Below are 24,855 nucleotides of genomic sequence, written 5' to 3' on the forward strand. Positions count from 1 at the left end.
TTATGGCAGTATTTATATTATGTGACAGATGTGTACAGGTACACTGTGTGTCCTGACTATTTTTTTAGGAAAAATAAGTCGATAGTTCTGAACGTAACAATATATTAAAACATTCCTCTGATTGGAAATTTCTGTAACAAGGTGGCGTTTTTTATGGGTGGTTTTCAGGCATACAGAGGAAGTCTTTGGGAATGCTGTTATGTAAATTAACTTGAATTGCAATAATAATTTTATTCCTAGCTTCTTAAATCTTCACTTAATTCCATAGAAACCAAAGCCCTATTTCTTATGTGCAAAAGCCCTGTCACATTTTTCTTTAGAAAGTGGATTTACTGACAGGTTGCTGTCCAAAATCCTGTGTTGCTTACAGTTCATGAAGGTATATATGTGAGCATTACTCTACTTAATAAAAATTTTCATGCTCTGACTCCAGCTGAACTGTGATAAATGGAGCTGATGTTCAGTCTGGATTATTTGTTGAGGTATGGTGACAGTGATGGAAGAACAGCTGTGCTGGCTGACAGTGAAGGCCCATCTAACCCAGCGTCCTGTCCTCTAGCAGTGGCTACTAGCAGAAGCTTAGTAAAAGACAAAAAGACAGGGCATGTATAGAGTCATCTTCTCCAGGTACATTCTCCCACCATCCAGCAGTCTGTGGTTCAGGTGATTGCTGGGATTACATCTAGATGCTAGTGTTTTAAGAACTTAATGAATAGCTTCCTTAATTTATTATTATTACTATTAGAATCTGTTTATTTTTGCTTTCTATAGCATCCTGTGGCATATTATCTTCATTTTAACTGTTGATGCTGAAGAATTTGTTGATACTAACTACTGCTCCTGAGTAGTTCTCTGTATGGATACTTTTAATTTAGAATAAAATTTCAGTTATTTTGAAGTATTTATTATATTTTAAGGTTATCAATATCAGATAAACTTTCAAATGTATGTAGAACTGACCTTTAGGATATTTTTTTCTTTTTCTTTAAAGCTCTCTGATCCGTCTGACTTACCGAAGAATGCTTTCAGAATTTTTTCTATGCTTGTAGAATTCTTATGTACTGAACACATCGATTATGCATTAGAAACAGGCCTCGCTGGTGAGTATAATATCTTTTGAACGCTTCATCTCATTGACCTTTTCGTGCAGACCAACTTTACAGATCGTTGCCTTGCCTTATTGATTGGCTTTGTTCAAAATATATTGGCTAAATGAAATTTGGTTTGTGTGTTTGGGAGTCAGCTTTTAATGTCTTCTGAAGTGTTACTTCTACTTGGAGAATTCATGCACGGATGGAAATGCGCTGCTGTCTTCAAAAACATTTGTATCAGAAATCTGGACATCAACACTACTTCTGCTAATTGTTTTTATATTTATGCATTTTAAAAAGTGACACTAAACAAGAAAACTGCTTATATTAAAAAGTTGATAATGAGAACCAGTCTTTCCTCAGTGAAAGCATAAAAACTGTGTTCTGAAGAAATATTTAAATTTTTCTTTTTGCTTTTGGAAACTTTAAAAGCAAGATATTTCTATGCTTACCTGATATAGCTATGAGAAGTATTCTATATATGGCACCATGGTAAATTTTTCAAACTCTAAGCCTGTGATCTAATAACTCATGGAAAAATCCCGCATACTTAAAATACCATCATGCTAATTAAAGAACTGCATATCATTACAATCCTAACGAAACCTTTTTTGCTTTAGGCATTCCCTCTTCTGATTCAAAGAACGCAAATCTTTATTTCTTGGATGTTGTCCACCAGGCCAATACTATCTTCCATTTATTTGATAAGCAGTTCAATGATCATCTAATGCCATTAATCAGGTACCTTTATTTTGATTCTTTTCCTTTTTGTGAATGGTCACTTTTGGTGAACAAAGCAATTTTTTTATTCTTCATCTCTGTTAAGAGGAGTTTATTCTTGGAGTGGTTCTGCTTGATGTTGTGGGAAGATAAAATACTGTAATGGGAGGGGGAGGAAGGGAAGTTAAACTGATCTGTATCTTGGATAACCATGGGGAGAGAGGGAGCTCCAAGAGTATTGATACGAAGTAGAGACAAGTTGCTCTGCAGAGACCTCACTGCTCTATTGCAGACCAGGACTAAAGGATTTTTTTTATTTACATCCTGGGCTGAGCTGGCAATATCAGGGCTGCAGAGATTGTTGGAGATATCAGTCTCTGCAGAGGAAGAAGCTCAACACATCATGAGCTACATGAAAGCTGTATGTTGTTAGGACCCGCTGGTTGGATACGCTCAAGGCAGAGCTCACAGATGTTCTGTGAAAAGCTGGGTTTGCTTGCTAGTGTGGCAGCAGCTGGCAGCAGCAGAGAAGCACCGTGTTCAGCAGACACAATGCTGCTTGAAGTGTCCTGCAGTACTGCCTGTCAGCACTCCGCAAGCCCTATTTGTAGGGTCTGATGGCTTTCGAGGCTGTTATTTGTTGTTCTAAAGACAGCTAACTCCATCTAAACTAGTCTTTTTTTTGATGGGATGGTAGATCTTCGCACGTTTCTGTTGTAATTAACAGCCCCAGCTAACAAATTTGTTTTGGTATTTTAACCTCACTTACACAACCCTTTATGCTGTTGCAGTTCTTCTCCTAAATTGTCTGAATGCCTTCAGAAGAAAAAGGACATCATAGAACAAATGGAAGTGAAGCTGGATATGGGTATTGATAGGCAAGTAAACATTTAAGCTTTCTGTTGATCACTGGTTCCTGTAAAACTCCTTTGTGATGTATTACTAGTTTTCCTTTTTTTTAAAGGTGAATTATTTCTGAACACAGAATTGATTTCTCCTACCTTTATTCTGCATAGGAAGTTTAGATTTTGTTTGTTTACATGGTATATTTTCCATGGCAGATTTCTGACCTCTGGAAAGATATTACTAACATATTTGGTTATGCTGACAGAGTGCTTTTTATTTTATTTTATAAAATTCAGTTTTATCTTATTGTCTCATGCTTTTTCCTTTAAAGGCAGAAGGAGTGATGATTGAAATAGGTTAAAGGATTGCAGAATTTCCATAAGGAGCAAAGTTTGACAAAAATAGGTTAGATGACTTGTTTGAATCTGTGCAGTGCTATGGATTAGACCTAGTCATAGAAGTCTGTAGACCTGGAATAATTTTGTTTCTGACATTGACTTGCTTTGAGGTTGTGACTCATTTAAATCTTTTTTCCATTTCTTCATATAAAAATGAGGGGATAGCCATAAAAATTGTAAATGAAAATCATAGCTGTTCTGCAGCAGGGGAAAGTAACAAGCTTAATGTTAGGAAACCAAACTTGTGTGACTGACTGCCCTACTTTGCTCCAGGAAGCATGCAGTGTTCCAATATTTCAAGGATGGTATTCAGCCTAGAACCAGTTACCTAACCTTTACATCGCTGTTTTCTCTCTGCAGTGATGGAAATAAACCTTCTTGTGGGAAGAGAGGGCTACAATTGAAATTATCACTGAAGTTTTTATAAGAATCTCTCTGTACTGGAGAGGGATGAGAACAGCATTGCATAGAAAAGCAGGCACAGCATTTGTGTCCTACAGGGCACTTCCTGCAGAGATGAGGAAGAGATTTGATATATTATATTTGCAGAGAGCTCAAAGAGTTATTTCTTAATAAGCATTTTCTGCATGTGCAAGAAGAAAGGTGGAGGTGCAACATGTGCAAGTAACAATCGAGGTTTGAGCTGCTCCTGCTAGAACTTTATCTAGAGGCTTAAATTCAAAGCTTGAAATAAAATACTTGAAATATAATTGAGGCTGTACGATTGGGTCTAGCAGGCATGGGTCAGTCATCAGCATTAGAATAGTTTGTAGCTGTTTGTGTGAAATAACTAATCTCTTAGAAGTGGCAGACTGTGAAGAACAAGTCCCTGTTGGAAAAGAGTACGTTCAAAGGTTTGTGGATGGGGTCTTCAAAAACATTTAAGCTTTGGCACATGCAAACAAGATTAGTTTTCAGATGAATGTTATGTGTAAAATGTGTCTATGTGCCTGCTTACACTCTGCTTTGTAGTACCATTGATGCTGTTAAGAACCGATTAACTTGTTAAAGAATTTATCTAGTTTTAAAAAATTAAAAAAAAAAAAAAAAAAAGGTAAATTTCTAGATGTTGATGGTTTCAATACCACCCAATCTGTACAGGTCCTGCAGCACGTTCTGGAATGGCATTCCCAACAAATGTCTACCTCTATAAAAGTGATTTACTCTATGCATAGAAAATAATGAATTTTAAAGGATCAATATAGTCCCTCTTTAGATATATGTGGTGTTCTCCTCTTCACCCATAGAACTTGAATCTTTCAAGTCCCATAACAGCCTTGACGGTGTTTTTTGAAGGGGAGCAGGGGAAAGGAGGGAAGTTTGAGTGGAGGGTGAGGTGGGGAAAAAGTATGGGGAGAGACAGGAGGAGGTTCCTGGCAAAGGTGGACGCTGGGACCTCTCTGAGCTGCTTTGATGTTTGACTTTTGGGTTGCACTTAAAAGCAAACCAGTTCCTTGGCCTTAGATAATGTTCTGAAAAGACATATCTGGAAGTGGAGGAATAAATGGCACTATAAAACTCTACTAGAATTTTGAGAACAAGAGAAATACCAAGCTGTAGCACAGAAAGAGGTGCTCTCCTTACCCTCCTTTTCTTTCATTTTTGCAAGTGTTTTCTGATGCAATGGGATCTAATTCTAGTAAATTAAGTGTTTGGAATGCTTCCTTCGGTTGTCCAGTTCCCTCAGCAAAGAGGAAAGCTATCCAGTTTCTCCAAAGAGCTGGGTTTGAATGGCTTACTTCCCTGTTAATGTGTCCCCTGTAAAACTAGCTGGTCAGGATGCTGTGTGTTGGTCTTGAAGACACTTAAATTAGAGCAAAGTGGTGTTTTTTTTTCCCCTAATTCTCCTTTTCTTAACTGCTTATTTAAAATCAACTTTGTCTTCTCCAGAGAACTGCATTACAGTTTCAATCCCTTGCTGCTTACAATATATTTGCCTTTCGTATATCTTATATAGATTACATAAATGTTAGGTAGTGAGATTTCCTCATCGTTTTATGCTGCATACTTTTGCATAGAATCACATCAATATATGTACATATAAAAATCAAGGAAATGAAAGTGTTCTCTTTAAAACCCCAAATTTATTTTTAACTTTAAAGGACGCTGAATTGTATGATTGGACAGATGAAGCACATCTTGGCTGCAGAGCAAAAGAAGACAGATTTTAAGCCAGAAGATGAAAACAATGTTTTGATTCAATATACAAACGTAAGTAAACTAAGTTCCAACTCATCCATTTAGCTTCAAATACACTTGAATGACATCAGGTACAGGATGATGTTTAACAAATACACATTCGACAACATTTGTATTTGATTAATTTACTTAGCAATTCCGTTTTGTACTAAGCTATTGTAGACTGTTCTGGACTCTCTTCCCCACACTGAAGAGCAACATTAGGAGTTTTGTATCTAGTGTCAGACACAGATCAGTAGCTGCTGGACAAAATGTCACATTCTTTCCCTTCCCAAGAGGCCCAGATTTGAAACAGGTTTTTTAGCTGAAAACTAGTTTCTGAAACTCATAGCTTAAAGCTAATTATCAGATGCTCTAGTTGCTGGGTGCTTTTTACCCTTAGGATGTCAGAAGCGTAAGAAAACACGATGGGTATGGTAAGACCAATTTTTCCTGTAAAATGTTCTTTACCACCATATCTGTTGAAATCCCAGACTCCAGGCTGCAGAAATACAGCTGTAGGGCTGGGTTACATTAGTCTGTTGTTAGGGAAATGCAGAGAGGTGTAGAGAACAAATTATTATTAATGGAGAGAAGTAGGAGGACTGCCTTGAATACCTGAAGCCAGATGGAAATGGGAAAAGTGGAGCAGTAAGATTGGTACTTGTGGGAAGAGTGAGGATGGCTGTTAATTTGGGCTTGTAATTACTGCTAATGAGGTTTGTAATTACCTTGGTTTTCCCCCTTGGTCAGTCATTGCTTAAATTAAAAGCACAAACAGAATTGCTCTCTTCTGAACTGATATGAAGTATAACTTAGTGGAATGTTGTCTTGCATCTGTCTTTCTACTTGCATTTTTGCCTCTATGGCAAATGAAAAACTGTTTGAATTGTTAATTAGAAAATAACTAATGGTGTTGTGCTTCAGCAATTTTAGAACTTAGTAACTGATGTTTAGCTTATGATCTAGTAGCCACTTTATGAGAACAGGTTCCTAGAATTTATTTATTTATTTTTAAAGGCTTGTGTTAAAGTCTGCAGCTATGTCAGGAAGCAGGTGGAAAAGATCAGAAATTCTATGGATGGTAAGAATGTCGACACAGTTTTGATGGAGCTTGGAGTTCGTTTTCATCGACTCATCTATGAACACCTACAGCAATATTCCTACAGTTGCATGGGAGGCATGTTGGCTATTTGTGATGTGGCTGAATATAGGAAGTGTGCCAAAGACTTCAAGGTAAGCTATGTGTATGTTGGTGATGTACAGCCGTGTTTCTGAGTTAGGTACTATTTTTCACCAGAAGTTTTCATAGGAAGTCTTCATAAAAATAGTCTGTTTCTGTTTGGACATCAGCATTTCACATAGTGATGTTACACATTCTGTTCCTGTAATGGTAGTTGTTTATTGTGTCCTAAAAAGAACAAAAGCCCAGAAATTCAGAAAAACGTGCCTATATATGTATTTATGCACACATGAAGAAAGAATGACTGAAATGCATCTTCTGTAGGGAAGAAGTGTTTTGAGAATCTGGATGGATGTTTTGTTGTAAGACTTAAAGTAGCTTTTATTCTTAATACCCATCTCTTTTTTTTTTTCCTCTCTCAACCACAGATTGCGCTGGTGTTACAGCTGTTTGATACTTTGCATGCACTTTGCAACCTTCTGGTTGTAGCCCCGGATAACTTAAAGCAAGTTTGCTCAGGAGAACAACTTGCTAATCTGGACAAGAACATCCTTCACTCCTTTGTTCAGCTGCGTGTTGATTACAGGTCTGCTCGTCTTGCTCGTCACTTCAGCTGAGAGCATGGAATGAAACCTTTGGGCAGGCCTCAGTTAGAAAGCACAGGGAATGATTTCTTACCAAACCATGGTTGTAACTTTTGTGGGGTAATGACTGTTCAGACTAAATCAGCAGCCATATTTAGACATGACTATGTAGAATGCGAGCAGGTAAAAATCAGAATGATATCTCACGTAACCTAAAGTTCTCCCACTGAATTTTTTTGCAAAACTACTTGCTACTGTTTTTTTCTTATTGGAAACGTTGTGGGGAAGCAAGTGGTACATTGAAAGTATTTTAGTCTTCAATATTGAATTATCAGATACCATTTGTTAGACTTGAACTACAGAGCATAGCGTAGGTAATGGATTACATAGAATAGACCACTGTAAAAACATTCTTCATCAATTTTAATGACTTAGACTTCAGCACAGCTAATCATAATCAAATTATCTTTGATTGGTGTTTCTAAGTCATTTCTTTCATTTAAAATGTTATCCTGCTCAATGTAATTTCTTGCTCTAATTAATTAGTTTGGAATTTCTTTGAGATGTAGAAGTGAAAGGAACGCTATCCCAGAAAGATGTAATTTATTCATTGTGTAGCATCCTAAACAGAACTAAAGTGGTGAAAAGATTTTTGATTTTTACTTTTTTTTTTTTTTTTTTTAACCTAATAGTCAAGGGCCCACTGGGATATATTGGGATTGTATGGCATTCTTGTTTCTGTTTGTTTGATACTGGCACACTGAATTTTATATATGCTTCTAAAGGTAATGCAGCTGCCTTGTCAAAGGCATCCTTGCTACAAGGTGAAGGTGCACATGGTTGGGTTAATACGACTTTTTCCTGTCTCTTGTTTTATATGTAAATAAATTCAGATTATAACAAGTGAAAGGATAAAATGTAGCCCAATTGTTCATTTGTACGTGGGAGGAACGGACGGCAGCTCTAGCAAAAAACCTAAAGGTAAAATTTCTTGTGCTGAAGATAAGTGATCCTCAGTGCCTGAGCAATATGAAATGGTGAAGTGTGCAAAAGCTTCTCTTCCACTGCTCTTAATTTCAATATTGGAGACAGGCTACTTTTACGCCAGTTATGCTCCAGCATTTGTTGCAGGTGCTTCTGAGATGGAGCCATAGTGTGCGTATAGTAAACTGAAGCAATTAGTGATGTTTGAAACATTTGGGGTAGCTTTTCCACAAACAGTTGAAAATTGTTATAAATAGACCTTCGTTCAGAATAAGCTCATGTGGAAAACAGGTTGGAACCGCTGTGGTTTGTGTCTTCAGTCTGACTTGCATCAGCCTTGAACAGATAATCTGTAACACTTCATTTTATTTCTACAGTGGGCTCAGCATACATTATGAAAACTTCTTTCTCTCCCATTGTTAGAACAGCGTTTCTATAAATTTACATTATTGGTCAGTCAAATAAAATTATTTTCCTCTTTTGTTAATGACTTCCCAGGTGTAGTCAATATTGACAGACTTCTGTGGAACTTCTCTTGGTTAGCTGAGTTTCTTCTGCTTCATTTTATATTTAGCAGAGCATTATATCTGTAAACAAGAGAATGGGTGCCAGACTTTCTCAAAGTATTCTGTGAGACTGGCTGCTTTGTTGAGCTGCATAGCTCTGTTCCTTGGCCATGGCAAAACCACAAACAGGTTTGGACACTGGAGGAGGCACATGCTTGCACTGCTGCCATTTATTTTTTTTTTTTTCAAAAGCTCTGATGTGAATTCAGATGATACCTCTCTTACCTCTGTAACTGAAAGCCAACAATTTTAAGGCTGTGGTTTTATTAACCAATACAAAACCTTTCTACAAAAAGTGTCAATTTGTAATAAAGACTTAAGAACAATGAACATCATTGTAAGATTGCAGATCACAGAAGTGCTTCAGAATTTGTTGTATGATTGTTTTGAGTTATTTTAAGGTTGTATGAAATGTATTTACCATATTTCTTGCTTTATTAGCTGTGTTTCTCATGCATATGCTCAGTGCAATATTTTCATTATGCCTGTTAACAGGAGGTGGCATAAAGTAGGTGAATACTTAAAAAAGTAGATATGTAAACTCTTCCTCAATAAAAAGAATTTCCTCCAGATACTTTTTTTCATTTCATTTCCACGTTCTACGAATATCTTTATACTCAATTGTAAAAAACCCTTCTATTTAAAAATAAAAAAAGAATAAAAGTAACTTTACTGACCAAATTTATCACTGGTGTGAGCTCTCCCTTTTCCCTTTCCTTGAAAAACCTCCCCAGGCACACACAAACAGTTTCTATTTTGGGAGAAGACTGCGTTGTCAGTAAGTTCACTTTGCAATACAACTGGGATCGGGATGGGGCAGGGAACTATAATTTTCACACATTTTTAAGTTTAGAGCTATTATAGCATGTAATTTGGGAAAATATTTCCACTGGTTTCTGAATACAATAAAGTACTATCCAAAATACAAATATGCATTTTAACGTTGGTGTAATGAAGTAAAGTATTGACTTCCTAATGCTCGCTCCTCGAACATTGGCATTTAACAGGCTGGCAGCCAAATGGATGCCTGAGAGGAGGTGTGTGAATGTGTGTGTAATTATGTTGTCTACAATTGGTGAAAATGGCTTTGCAGTAAACTGTTGTAGGCTGGAAAATAAGCTGTGTTTTTAGAAGTCCTATAATTTCGTAACATTATTTGGTGTTGTATAATGTTCGCGTGCATGCAGAGCGCAAGGAGGAGTAGGGGCTCTGTGAGAATACTTCTCAGTGTAAGTAAAAATGAAATTGGGAAGTGGAAGTACTTGGAAAAGAGAGAAGATCTAGATATTTAGAAAGAGTAAGAAGTGAAGACATCAATTAAAAGGATATGGAGAACAACTTTAGATGAAATAACGTGGCACGTGGAAGAAGGAGGTTAAAGCCTTATTAATAGAAAGCTGGCATACACATCAACCTGTGAGAATAAGCAGGATTGGAATTAGTCTTTTTTCAGCTACATCCCCATCCTGAAACGAAGTAAGCCTCCAGAGGAGGGGGACTGGCTAAAACACTTTGCCTTGGAGCTGCTTGTTCATCTCGAAACCATTGGATTCAACAGCAAACGGCTTTCCATACTCAAGTGTCAATCTGCTCTGAAGTACAGGTAATAATGCTGTAAACGTGAGCTCTGTGTATTTCTGCTGTGAGTAGAAGTGCTTCAGCTGTGTGCAGTCTGATTGGATGGGATGAAAAATTGCCAGAGTTGAGCTGCTTTTATTATTTTTATTTTTATTTCTTCCAAGACTGCAGCGATCTTGATAATGGTAAGTGACTGACTTGAGAGCTGCACAGTATTGATGGGGGCAGGTCTCCTTAAAGTCACAATCAATAAGAGAACTTGGTTTGGATTTTGTTTTATTTTTTTTTTTGTCCTCTCAGCTTTCACTAAGTCACTTTAAATGACTGGTTGCTTCAGCGTGTGACCACCACAGATAAATTTCTGTTGCCCAAGGAGGAATCTTCCATTAGCTAGCTAGTGCTGGGGCGTTGTGACTGAGTGTTGTCTGAAACAATCGCTCCATTTCTGTAGGAAATGTGGCAACTGGGTGACAAAAAAGTTGCATCTCGTGAAGTGCCATGAAAAGGGAGAGGCCTTTGGGTTCCGTTGTGGGTCCAGGTGTGCATTGGCCTGCTCTTCAGAAACCCTTAGTTCCAAATTCCTTAAGGCAGTGCATGCATGGCAGTAAATCCAGTGTACTGAGATGTCACAAAAAAATTCCAAAAAGGAGTGGTGCGCTTTGGATTAAACTTTTGCTGAAGTAGCTATCCCATTTTGGATTAGTACTGGAGTTAAACTGGTCACGGACAGGACAACCAGTCCAGGCTGAGCTGCTCATTCCTTCTCAGGGAAGGAAGCAGATATCACGGTAGTTGCTCATCTAATTCCAGATGCAGGTAGTGGCTCTGCTTTGTATTTCCTGGCTCCAGAACAGCAGTGAGGATAAACCAGCCCTCCATGCCAAAAGCTGCTCTCCTAGAGGACATCAGAAAGGCAGGAGCATCTCTCCTGCCCTCTTGTTCTGCTAGATACTGGCTTCAAGGCATGATTTCCCCAACCCCCACTTGTAAGCAGAGGCAGATTTGTGTCTTGCTATCTGCCTTGGAGTATTTTCTCTCTGGACATGGAGTGGACAGGCTGGCACATTGTTTGGCTTTTCTTTCTCAGTTGTTCCTACACCTGTTCAAAGGAGCGGAGGGAGGGAGATTGCCTGCCCAGTCATGTTCGCTGCTTAGCTTCTCTTTTCTTTTTTCCTCCTCTCTCCTAATTTCTTTTGGTGGCAGGAGATTTCTATACTATGTCTTCTGCTTATCTTTGAGTGGAGAAGCAGCTGTGTTTGCCTGTCTTCTTTTCACTTGTATGGGGCACTGCTTATCCTGTGTCAATACAGCCTTTAGTCTATGTGGAAGCCCTGCTTTCTGCTCTTATTCTATTAGCTTTACTTCTCTGTGTCCTATTTTCCTCTCCAGATCTCTCAGGACTGCAGTCCCTTCCCCAGTGTCACAATGTTACTAGAGCAAACCCTTTAACTTTGCAGCATGGCTTCTAAAGACCCCTACACACACACTGCAGTGGTCCTTCAGCCACTTGTAGCCTGGTTGGTGGAGGATTTTGGCTCCATTCCCTTTTATCTTGCTACCTTCCCCATATTCCATCACCTCTGTGGGTCAGTTTCAATGTGCTCTCCCCTATTACCTGGCTGTGCAGTGCATTGTATGAGATATTTCATGTAAGGGACCAGCCACGGGGAAAAGGTGTCGTGCATCTCCAGTGCCCACTAGGTAATGTCCAGAAAACTAATGTGAGATTTAAAGATGAGACCTGTTTGAATTGTATCTTTAAATATGGCTTAATAAACCAAAATGGGAGAAAAAATCATGCTTGAGAGTCAAAATGTCTTATTTTTAATAAATTCTTCATAGTGATTTGAGATAAAAATCAATTTAGGACTTCCTCTGAGTGGCCCTAAATCCTGCTTGTCTGTCTGTGTGATTTCCCCTCTGAGGATGGAGGGGACCTTGGAACAGAGGCTGCAAAAACATCCCACTGGCAAGCTGTGGCTGTTCCTACCCTCACCATGCTCAAGCCCGTCCTTGTCCCACTGATAACACCCCTAGGGGAAGGGTCAGCACACGCACTCCTTGCCTGCCCTCATCCTCCCCATCTTGTGTAGCCTTGGTACAGGGCGATGTGAGGCCTTTGTGTCACCTTTGTGTTGAAGAAGAGACTTTGTTTTGTCCTTTCGAGGCTGTCCAAAGGGTCCAGTAGCTCCAAACCACGTTTAGTCATCCTTGCAGGGCCAGAATTGGTGTCATGAGACACTTAGCTTGTGGTGCTGTGTTGGTCAGTTCATCTTACAGTACGTGATGTTCTTTGAAAGCTGGTGTTTTCTTTCACTGAAAACCAAAATGGTCTCATAAGGCTGCTGGAGCTAGAGTGTAAAGAAAAACAAATGGTATTTGGGGATCGTGGTGTGTGAAGGCCAACAGGAATCGTGGCAGCACTGGTGTTGCTGAAAGCTTTGGCATGCAGGTTTGTTTTTCTCTAACCTGGATTTAAGCAGGGCTGGAGGAGAGGAAAGACTAAAAAGCACATGGACTTTTGGGTGTGAAATGGGACTCTAAATCCAGGCTGTTTCTGCTCACAGTCTGTTCTTCCCTTTTTCTGTTGTTCATCTGCTTTTCCCACCTCGACTATCGGCCTGCTGGGGATGGGAGCTGCTCTTCCACCGAGTGCCCGGCCTCCTCGAGGCCACCTCCCCGTCTGAAAAGAGAGGTGAAGCTGGAGAGAGGTGACCCCCAGCTTGATTTCTCGCTGGATAAATGCACGGTGACAGAGCCAAAGCAAGGTCAATAACTCCCGTTGAAAGACGCGGTTACAGTTCAACTGGCAGCACGAACCGAGGTGAAGGCAGTCATTTTATGGTATTTGGGTGTTGCAGAGAAGCCAGCCAGCATGAACTTGTGCTTGGAGCATTTTTGTAACGTTCATTTCACTGTAAACAATTCATTAAAATAACTTGCTAAATCTTAGGCAAGTGGATTTTTGAAGGTTGCTCATTTCACTTATCCACCCAAAGTCAATTTGAGTATGAATATATAACATTTTACTCATAATAACAAACAACTTCAGAGAAGAGACATTTATTCTGGAGGCAGAGATTCGAGCTAGACAGCAATGATGCATTACAAATATATAATTATTTGCACTAATATTTGAGCAGGTGGAATGGATTAGTACATGGTCAACATTACACTGCTGATAACATGTATTTTTCTATATTAATATGTACTGTGCAACATGTATTAAAATTGTCAATAATTCATTTTAACAGAGATAGCAATATTTATATTGCTGTGTTCTACAGACAGCAGAGTGAATTGTTAAAATGTGCAAAGCTGGGCTAGATTTAACTTAACTTTGTTTCCCTGTGTGTGTGTTTTTAATTTCTCATTTAAAAAATTAAAAAGCAACCTTCAAGCTAGAAAGATTTTTGCTCTTGTGTGGAATTTTTGATCCAAATCACTTTCACTCCTGCTGTCCCGAGCCTGGTAGGAAACATCCTGAAATGAGACCTCCAAGCCTCAATCTGTTGTATTAATACTGGCATAAAATTTTAGGTGCTTTATAGGTGGATTCCCAGTGGAAATTTTCCTAAATTTATTATTACATGTGTTATTATTGTTATTGTTATTATTATTTATTTTAGGACTGGTTTTTGTCTTCTAACATGTAAACTTGTTTTTTTCTCTTAATGCTTTTTTTTTTTTTTTTTTTTTTTTTTTTTTTCCTGGAAGCCTCTGAGGGCAAAGATAGCCGGTTTAGCCAGTGAGCATGTCTCTTTTTACGAAGGAGGAGTGAGAGGAGAGGTCTCTCTGGCCCTTGTTAACACTGGCAAACCCCGTGTTAAGCAGAAATCAGGATGTGGGTTGAGCCACTACGTTTTAGAGGGATGTCTTGAGTCATGATGTCTGCAAGTGTTTCTTGACAGTCGCTTTGATCCAAGACGTGTTCTGGTGGCCTGGGGCAGGTGTCCTGTTCAAGAAAAAATGGACTTAGTTACTTTTCCCTCCTAGGGATGTCTGTCTTCAGGCAGGCAGCTGGGAGGTGAATGCAACAGCAGAGTTCAAAGGAACCACAATCCACGCATCCATCTTGAGACACTAAAATGAGTTCCCTTTCCAGCCTAACACAAGTTGGTTTTCAACCAGACCAGTTAATCTCTATTTTTGTGTCATGTTTTTTTTTAAGTACATGCTGATATATACATTCATCTCAGAAGTGGCTTTGGGGTGGATTGCTCCACCCCCTCGTCTAGGTAACTTGTTTATTCTTCTTTAAAAGGGATAGGGCATCTTGTGGTGTCTAAGCATCTGCCATTAATCTGCATGAACTGAACCCCCAGTTGAGACCAAAGAAACAGAAGTCTTGCCTAGCTGTTGAGCAATAACTTGCTCTCTCTCTCTTTTTTTTTTTTAATTCACTATTTTTATTCCTCCCCCCCCCCCCCCCCCCCCCCCCGCCGCAATGGTGAAAGCTGTATATAGTAATTTTGAGGCAGGGCTTGAAGTCCAGGCCTTCTGAAGGAGACCAGAAATAGCCGGCTTATGCTCACTCAAAGTATAGGGCGCCGTGCCAAATTCTCTGCTGGTGTGAGCAGCTGTAACTTTGCCAGCTTCAACGAAAATATGAATTTTTACAAGTCCATAAGCATGTTAGACACATACCTTTGTCTCTTCACAATTAGTTTTGTTGCTTACATAGCACAAGGCTTTCTGTAGTACATAATCCAATGCCTAAATATAGTAATTCCAATGCACTTGAGATCAATTAGATTTGTACTTTTAAACTCAGTTTTGTCTGTAAAGATAATGTTATATTGCTGAAGGGATTTGGTATTTAAAGTGTCTGAACAAGTCTAAGTGGCTCTTGGGCATTATAATTTTTATTTAGCTGCTTTTAGCCCAATCACTAATCGAATTAAAACCTACCATGACTGGTGTGTAACTCGGAGAAGACGGTGGAGCATGTTTAGCTGATAGCACTTAATTTGTTGGTGGGTTAGGTGCTAAGGTGCTGCTTTTGTTCACAACAACAAAAGCCCTTTTTTCTCAAAATGGGAAAGTAGGTGAAAGTGCCTTTTGGGGGACAAAATACAAATCCCAGGTGCAGTAGGCGGTAGTCTCTATAGAGAAGGGCAAAGATCCTTTTGAAGTCTTTACTCCACAGAGGTGCTCTGCTTTAAAAGAAATTACTTTATAATGTTTTGATAAATAACAATCCTGTAAGAGTATTATTGTGGGTTGTGTGTATGGAGAAGGAGAAGGGTGGGAAAGAGCTGTCAGTTTCCCTGTAGGACGTTGTTTCTGAATGTACCCTCAGATCAGACCACCAGAGGGAGAATGCCTTGTACAGTAGTGCTATGATCCTAAATGTAGTTTGTTTCCCATTTAAGACGCTGTGCATGTGGAGAAAACCCAAGCTACTCTTTGTGCAACTTGTAATTCTATCCATGTTGGTGTTTTCAATTCAGACCCACTGTATGAGCTAACAAACAGGAAGGTGGGAAGTTTTGTGTTTTGTTTCATGTAAAAATGGCACATTTAGAAACGTTAGGGGCCTAGCTTAAAAAGAGAAAGCAGAAAATGGTTCAACGGGAGTGCTCGATGCTCAACTGTTCAGTCATGTTGCAAGGGTAGAAATCAACAGCAGTATCAGCCAGGGCAGAGAGTTCATCTTGATTCTTTATTTCCAGGACTGAATAAGGTCCTAATCAGGCTCAGGAAATGCCTGCCCTTTTCTGTTAGAAACTTGTCAGAGTCTGTCAACTTGGTTTAAAAAACTGTGCAAGTGATATGTTGTTCTGTGTCAGATACACTCTTACACTTGTCTAGAACTTTGGAGTGCATTTTCTTTTAATTTTTAGTGCCAACAAATTGCTTCATGTCAAAAAGATGAGAAAAGGCTGCCATTCTTGAGCAGAACTCTCTCTTTCTAAAATAGATGTTTCATCCTGGCATTTAACTGAAGTAGGACAGCTGATTTGCTTCCTAGAAGCCTCAGCTGCTTCATCAGTTCTACAGGTAGCAAGAAACTTGTTTAGAGCATCTTAAATGAGATGGTGAAGGGGTAAGGTTGTTTCAACTACTCAGAGAGGCCAGGAAAGCCTACTGATACTTGTTGCTTTACCCCTGAAGACTGCCTGTCATGAATTCAGCACTTTGAGATTGCCTGGCCCATTAGATTTCCTTTTTCTCTTGAAAATGGAAGAATCTAGAGGGGGTTTTCTTTTGCCTCAAAGTAAGCCGATAGAGAACAGAGAAATATAATAACAGGCAAACACCGCCTTTCAGTGTTCAATAGTTGTCTTTACAAAGGCTGAAGAGTAGCTCTGGCTGCTATGGCATGACATTTCTTATGGATTTATCTCCCAGTGACAATTCTGTGAGAAAAGACACATTAGTGTACATGGTGATGCAGGCATGAAAACTGTGCTTCCCAGGTTGCTTTGATCTCAGTCTCTTTGGTGATCAGAAAGCCAAAGGATGAGTTTTTTCTGGAGTGGCCATTCTGTTGCGACTGATGAAGAAAACGAGCAAATGGAGGAACAAGAGAAAAGAGGTTAAACTGGACAAAAGGCTTGGACTGAAATCTGAGAGACGCTTCCTTTATTCCTCTTTGCTTTACTCTAAACAAGTCTTTGATTTGTTTAATCTGACACTGGCTAACTTCAAACAGAATGAGTTTTCTTCTAGCTTGGTTCCCTTCTGCTTGGCATCTCTCCTCTCCCACACCTGCTGGTCCTTGGCAGAGAGGAACAGGCCCTCTGCTTTCGCTCCCCCTTGGATCCCATCTCTGCCTGCAAGAGTGACAGCTGCTGTCTGACCATTTGGTCGACTGGTGATTGTGCATTTGTCTAAGGCTGTGCAATGAGGGACGATGCAAGTTAGACAATCTACAGATGCCTTCCGTCTGTTCCATCACCATCTCCTCTTGGAAACTCACTTTCTTCCATTGTCCTTGGGAGTTTGTTTTCTGGATCTCTTCTTCCACATCAAACACAGTTAACTTTCCTTCACAGGTGGAGTTCTGTGATGCTGGTCCTTCTCAGGCTGTTTCATATTTTAGAGCTACTCCGGCAGTCTGTTGGGGTGCACCTCATGTCTGTCTGCTTCCTGCAGGGCTCTGTTTATGAGCTGCCCTCGTATGTCCTCACTACTGTTACCCTCTTGTTTTCCTGGAGCTATCTTTTGGCAAATACTTGTCAGGTTGTAATAGGAATAAAAATGATGCTGTGCTTCCCAATGTCCCAATGATGCTGAAGAATTAGAGAATTTTTTTTTTCCCTATGCAGCAGGAAATGGGATTTTTAACCATTATACTTGCTCTTTTCTGTGGTATGACCTATGAATATGTATTTATTTATTTATTTGTTTGTTTGTTTGTTTGTTTGTTTTGGTCCTGTCAAAGGATCTAACTACAGGAGAGCTTACTGAACAATTTATTATTATTATTATTATTTTAATAATTCCATCAGGTTATAGATTTGACAGTTCATAAAAGTGAAGGATACCACCCACATCAAGAAGAAATTATTTAGAAATTATTTAGCTCCCTCTGAGGAAAATCCTGGGTTTGGCTGGACATCCTCTCAGATGTCCAGTCTCTCCTAGGGTGCTTCCATCTGACTTGCCATTCTCTTTCAACTCTGCCTTGGGCCTACTTTACCTGGAGACAGTTTTGATCCTCAGGGCTCCCTTCCCTCTCTTCATCCCTCCTCCCAAGCCACCACACACTCTTCAGCCAAGGCATATTTGGCAGAATAGACAGGAACTAGTCCAAGAATAGGATCTTCATCAGTCAAGCAATTGCTTGTCATCTTGTCCCCTCCCGATGCACAGGTGGCTTTGAGCTTCCCCGTCTGGCAACGCAAGAGGCAACTGCTAACGCAGCCTAGTTGATCCAATTCAACAAAACCAAAGAATTTGGAATGACAAGATGAAAGATCACCTTTTTGTGCTGGGGTACCCTTCCCTGAAGGCAGGCTTCTTATTCTGCAAAATCTTGGAAATTATGGTTGATGTCACCACTGATGGAATGAAATACAGCTCCTGTCCAGCCCAACCCTTGTTGTGTTTCATGTTTTAATGTTTGATAGTTGGTTCATTGAATCCGTATTTATTTTCTGTACCCATGAGACTATGCCAGAGGCTTGCTGTGCCAGTTTATCACAGGTGAGATTAATCTTTATTAGGTTTTTGTTTGTTTGTTTTCTTTTTGTGTAGTCTAACCCTTAAAATGGCCACTTTGGCTATGGCTGTACTTAGCTGCATGGCAGGTGTAGGTCTTATTGTTTGTATTCCTAGGTATATTGTAGATATAGAGTGATTCAGATTGATAGGGAACTCAGAAAGTCATCTGGTCCTACTTTAAAAGCAGGGTCAGTATTGAATTCAGGCAATAAAGTGCAACGCCTCTTTCCTTTCTGTCTGCCCAAGTGCAATCCAGTGCTATGCTTCTCTCCAGCTTTCTGTCCAGGTGGTGAGTGAGAGAGACTTTACTGGTCTGTGTTACTGGTATTCAGGCTAGCTCAGGTATAGTTTATGTGAAAGGTAGTCCCTTTTTTTTATTTTAAACCAATAAACATTGGTTTAAAGTATATTTAGAGGAATAGCTCCTTGGTTCAAGAAGAAAACTAGACATTTTTGAAGTTCTTAGACAAGGAGGAAATTTTTATACACTTCCCCAAGTATTTTATCCATGTAAGTTCCTAATTCTTTATGGGAAGCTTTTTCTTTTTTCTTTTATTTTAATTTTATTTATTTTATGTATTTTTTTTTTCAGATCTCTGCTCTTATTTGGTTCTATAACAAATTTCGTAATGTGGCCTTCATCTGAGGCTGTAGGAGCATGGTTACTAATTTCACTTTACAGTACGTGAAATAAGGAAGGTGCCTTACTTCTAACCCAAGCAGAGAAATAGTTAAGTATCTTAAGCTGTGTAAGCAAAAAAAAAAAAAAAAAAAAAAAAAAAAAAAAAAAAAAAGGGAAAAGTTGCCAACATATTTTTGACAAAAGACAGGAAAATGACAGGCTGTTTGGGGTATGCAAAAAATTTTTCCTTTCATACATATTGACAGCCAGAGGGGGGTTATTATTGAGAATATGGGTAAAGTTACTGCCAGTTTCTGCTGGTACTCATGTTTAAAAAGAAACTATGGAAACCAGGAGTAGGAATATTAATTAAGTTCAAATTTGGAATGCCTTTGCCAGGAGTGGCTGCATGAATTCAATGAAGCAGCCTGTTGAGTTGCAATTCACTACGTTGTTTGCAATTTAATAGAATGCTGAACTTTTCATAAATTAACATGTTGTTTCAATAATCTGATTAAAAGGTTATATGTTGATAAGATTAGCCTTAGCTGAGTTTTTTCCCCTTTCTTGCTTAAAGAACCAGGGTATATTTTCTTTAATCAGTATGCAGTCATAAACTGTACCTTAGGGGCAAGATCACTGCTTCATTTAGATTGTGCATGTGCAGATGAAGTCAGTTTACACCAGCTGAGAATATGACCCTTGTCCACGGTTTCTGGTGAACATCTTAATTATAAAGATACATCCAAAATTTAGATTTTGATTAGCTGTGGAAGTTGATTTAATCCTACTTTTTATAGAATAAGATAGCAGTGATGATACTTGATTTTCATTTCTTTTTCTTCCTTGTAACTTGACTACATCACATCCCATGTGCTTAGGAATATTACAAATGTGTCTGTGTGTATAAATATACATATACACAGAGAGAGAGGAAGAGACAGTCATGAAGAGATGCAGGAAGAAAACTTTGCTTGTGAATGATCACACTGGAGTAGCCACAATGAGTAGGCTCAACACTACAGCTTCCATTTCAGAAACTTAGGTCCACCAAAGTGTGTGGATGTTCAAACCCTGTTGTTTCAAGGGGTTTCACATGCCTGAATAATTTTAATGAATTTGTGCCTTAATGTGGCATACCTTAGTGCCCTGCAAGCATTAGCTGAGTCCGTGAGGATGATGAGAGTGATGGGATGTGTGTTGCACACTTGTGCAGCACAGAGCCACAGGTGGAAACACCTCCAAACAAAGTGGCAGGTCCTCAGTTGTGTATATGGCTACCTTCTCTGCCCAGTTCCTTCTTTGCCTTCTTTTCTGCATGGATTTAGCCACATTTGAGTCTCACTAGTCTTTATCTGTGTCCATCACTTGAGTTTGCAGGTACATAAATTGCCATGAGAGTTGGTAAGTGCAATTAACCAGATGCTCAAGGAAGACCTGAATTTTACATCAAGTATGGATAACCACGTACCTGATTGCCTGAAAAATAAGGTATTAAGTGGTGATTTAGGGACCAAGCAAAGCAGCCAGCCACAGCTCCCATTTTATGATCCATTCCTGAGCTCAGTTCACTGAGCTGTCATGCACGTCCAGCACCAGCATTTGTCCACTGATCTCCCCCTTCTGTGGCCTTTTTTGACAGTGGAGGAGAGACTTTGAAAGTATCAACTCTAGCTCTGCAGAATTGTCTTGTAGTTTGACCAGAGAACATACAAAGATGGGCAGGGGACAAAATAGGAAGGCTGAGAGTTTGCTGTCTTGTGTGCAGAAGAGCAGGTGGAGTTATCCATGGGATGCTGCTCAGTTTTTAGGAGTACAATGAAATACATTCCAAGTAATTCTGTCAAAACCCTTCCAGTGAGAGGCAGCGATTCAGGAAGGCTGCCAGTTTTGTATAAGAATAGGGTAGCTGCTTTGGTTTTTAACTGCCTTACATCTTTGTGATAAGAATGGTGACTGTGTTCAGAAAGCACTTATTAAGCCAAAAATAACCCCCCATTTTTCTGTGAAAAGCGAGTTATAAATATAATCACAGTCAGCAGTAGATCTCAAATCTAAATTGTATGCTTTGCTGAGACTTTTTTTTTTTTCCCCTAGACAGAGGTTAGCAGATGGTAAGGATGCACTTCCCTGAGATGGCAGAAGGGAGGCAGTCTTGCTTCAAGTAATGCTATTTCTGGGCGATAATCCAAAATGCACAGTAGGCAGAAGTTAAAAGGAAGTGCTTGCTTTTAGGTTTTTAAACTATATCCCTTAATCCTGGGTGATGATTGACAATCATGATTTAGAGTATGAGGTGCCCCTTTCTAATCCGGCAAGTTTGATGTTATTTGCGTATCTAGTATGGCTTTATTCAACTAAAACTAAATGGGAGCCTGTGCAATTGATGCCACATTTCAGAGATGAGTCCTGGACTGGGAGTCTATTTACAGATTAGTGGATACACAGTATCCATAGTACTCGCCTTTTTTTAATGTGCCCGTGTGTGTAATTTAAAGACTCCAAAAGGCGAATTTACAATTAAAATGTTTCTTGCTGGGTAAGAATACTAGTGGGAGACTTTTTACATAATTTAATTCACCGTGAAGGGAAGCAATATACAAGATTATATTAATCCTAGTTTGATAATTATAGTAAAATAAGAATACATGTTTGTATTTAATAATGATGAAAAAAGCTATCATTTATTGGCTTTGTGGTTGTTTGGTTTTTCTGATTTTTATTTTTTTATTTTTTATTTTTTTTTACATTACAACATATATGCTTGATCTTAGTTTCAACAGAAATGCCTTTCTTCTTGCTGAAGTTTGCAATAACTGAATGTAAAATGAAGAGGACAAAATAGTTAAAGAGCATTTGCCCGTGGTTTCTTATTTGTAAAGGTGAGGTCATGCTTATCTTCTGTGATCAGCAGCTTTTAAATCCATTTTGCTTAAAGAAAAAAAAAGCAAAAGATGATGATACATTTGAAATGGCAAATAGAAGATGCCTTCAAAAAAGCTGGTGTGACTTAAGCGTGTAAAGCTTTGCAATATCTTCTGCATTTTATAGCTTTTACTGTTGATTTCCCAAATACAGGCCAACTAAGATGCACACGCTTGCTGATTAAAGCTTGGCATGTATATTTAGCATTAATCACAAGCAGCTGTGGTGGAGGGAAACCTTCTTTCTAGCCAGCCAGATTATATTAGATTAAAATGATCCATATGTAAGGTGTTGCAATACCTACTACTGGGGCAGGAGGGAAATCACATTACACTTGCAACTAGATTAACACAGGGATTGAGCTGAGAAATAATTCTCTCCTGCTTTTTATTTTGTCAGGTGGGAGAAATAAAACGTTGCTACACCGGTGAACCGCCTCAACGAGGCATGCCTCTGGAATTGCTTTGGATGTGCCCGCTGGCTCCTCGGGTCAGTGGAGGAGCCCAGCAGAGCCCGGTGCTGTAGGATATATGCCTGTAAACCCCGGCTACACAACCCTGTCTGCTGCCTATTCCCTGTACAGGGAATACAGCTGCCTGTGAGCTGCAATGGACCAATTAGTGGATGATGTTGGGTGCGTAGTTGTGCACCTTGGATGCTGCAGAAGCCGATTGTCAGCTGGCTGAGGGGGGAGCCCACTGCTGGGATGGTGCCTAGGGTGGCAGGAGCTGAGAAAACAGGCTGTGCTCCGTTGCAGTTCAGTGCATGGGAGGGTGTGCTGCCACGAATGGGGTGTAAACACGTGCTGCATGCTTGCAAAACTCATCTCTAAAGGCAGGAATATTGTCCTTTGTGGCTTGAGACTGTCAGTGGAGGGGGGACAATATGTGATGTTTTCTGCAGTGTCTTAGAGAAACAATAGCTCAATCAAATATTGCACGGGGCTAAGGAGTGGGGATGGGGGGACTGAGCTCGATTTGCATAATGCCAGCACTGGAATTTGGCTGCCAGCGGGGCAGGAGGAGGCAGGGGGCTATAGAATTCACTCCTGGTTGTGAATAGCACTGGGGGCTCCATGCTGAACTACTGGGATGGAGCCGTGGTGGGCCTGGGCATGCTTCCAGCATGCTCTGTCGCAGAGGAAATTCCTCTCTTCAGTAGTTTTGTCTAAGCAAAGAAGACAGGACCAGGATCCTGATTATCTGGGACTCCTGAGGAACCCGTCTATGTTGCCATCTTGTTACATCTTTTTCCCTAACTTCTAATGGCATCAGATTTTGGAACAGCATTAGGCTCGCTCAGAACCAGACTTAAGGCAGCGTTCTGGCCTCTGTTTGTTCCCATGCTAAGAGCACCTCCTTTCAAAATTTCTGGCCTCATGCATTGAATTTGAGGCTCCTGCTCTCAAAAACTGAAAGCCTTGTACACTTGCAGAGCAGTGCAGTCACCCCATCCTGCTCTCCCACCTTGACTGCCAGAAATAGTTATCCTAAGAGAAGGGTGTTGGAGCATGAGGAAGGGCATGATGCTGTGCTGCAGCTCGGTCCTGTGCCCCCACAGCATCTTGTACTCATACTGTGGGGTTGCAGCTGAGCACTCGGCCTTTCCTGGTCCTTTGAGGCAGCTGGTGAGATGTTACACATCGGGAGAGAAAAATCCTGACAGGTCTCTCACTAGGAAATCAGATCCAAGTTGTGGGTGCCTGTGGGACAGCTGCTTGCTATCCCCACAGAGGTTCTGGGCTAAGAACAGGGTGGCCAAAGGAACAAGGAGATTTGGGCAGAGCATACTCAGCTGCAGTTTTTATTTTATATATATATAAATCATGTATATAATGTTGATGTAGAATTTGATCTTGTGTAAGGTAGCAAAACTAGGATGTATGATTACCTCTGGACCTCTCCAAGCTCAAGGGAAGAGCCTGCACTACAGATCGGGGCTTCCATGCATATAGTAATGGACTTTTTCTCTTCTGCTTCTATCCTCTTCTTCTGGTCGTCCAGAAGTTGACCACTTCCAATAGCAACGTGATTTCCTTCTTCTGCTGTTTGATTGTAATGTGCCTCCCTCTCTCATTGTCAGTCCCAGCTAATTTTTCATCTTCTACCTGGCCTATTTCACTTAGAACCAGCAGCATAAGAATGTTGGGTCCTACCATACTCAAAGTGCTCTCTCTGCATACATATTTTTGTACCCTTTCTAGCTTAAGGCCTGTGCTATGTTGTATCTGAAGAACATACTAGGGGAAGAAGATTGCCTTCTTTTGTGCAAAATTGGTATGGTTTCCAACCACATCCTATGAGTGTTAATGCTCAGCTAGCAGTTTATTTCAGCTTTGTTATTCCATACGTACATGGCAGCTACGTGGCAGTAACACATTTAATTGATGTAACAAAAAATACCTGGGCAGGAATTTTTTTAAAAAACAGAACAGGTAAATGAACACACAGCTTGCTGAGGAGAGCTCACCTAGAAGCTAATCAGTGTCTATACATCTCTGGGAGATTCTGGCCATCATCCTACTTGGTCATGTTAAGTGTGACACCATAGGGTTGTGGCTGGTGCCTCAGGCCATTTACATGTGAAAAATGCAGGGAATACTTTGGTTCACATCAGGATTTAGATATCTGCCATTTTTCAGGTTGTCACCCCATTTTAGATGGGATCTCAGACAGACTGCCTCTGCAGCATATTGTTGCTGTATCATTGTCTAATAACAATGCTGCAGCTGGAGGCAAAGCAGGGCAGGGGCTTCTCAGGGCATTTCCAGTAAGTCAGGGGTGGAAAGATCCGAAAAGCAACAGGGTTTGGCCCTCAGATTCCACTCAGGAGTCCTTGAAAATTAAATTTGTTGAGCTCAATTAAATCCCTTCCTTTTTAATGAATACTCTGAGTACCTGAGACATATACCAGTAAATCTTAATGTCATATCCCACAGTTTATGGCTTATTTATCTTTCCTCATATGTCAGAATATGTCAGTGAGGACATGAAGGATCAGCTATACAA

At 39.9% G+C, this 24,855-nt stretch overlaps 1 protein-coding gene across 2 annotated transcripts in view; it reads left to right on the forward strand.

Annotated features, from left to right (window-relative positions):
* EXOC5 (exocyst complex component 5) overlaps positions 1-9,120 on the forward strand; it is a 28,632-nt gene extending 19,512 nt beyond the window's left edge. For both annotated transcript variants that reach the window (XM_084521485.1, XM_084521486.1), the window contains 6 exons: positions 992-1,100; positions 1,712-1,832; positions 2,603-2,689; positions 5,158-5,266; positions 6,254-6,469; positions 6,845-9,120. In XM_084521485.1, coding sequence (XP_084377611.1) covers positions 992-1,100; positions 1,712-1,832; positions 2,603-2,689; positions 5,158-5,266; positions 6,254-6,469; positions 6,845-7,033 — 831 coding nt within the window. In that variant the 3' untranslated portion in view covers positions 7,034-9,120. The remainder of the gene's footprint in view (positions 1-991; positions 1,101-1,711; positions 1,833-2,602; positions 2,690-5,157; positions 5,267-6,253; positions 6,470-6,844) is intronic.
* The last annotated feature ends 15,735 nt before the right edge of the window (positions 9,121-24,855 follow it).

Source organism: Aythya ferina (assembly GCF_964211825.1).
Source record: "Aythya ferina genome assembly, chromosome: 5".
Taxonomy (NCBI): Eukaryota; Metazoa; Chordata; class Aves; order Anseriformes; family Anatidae; genus Aythya; species Aythya ferina.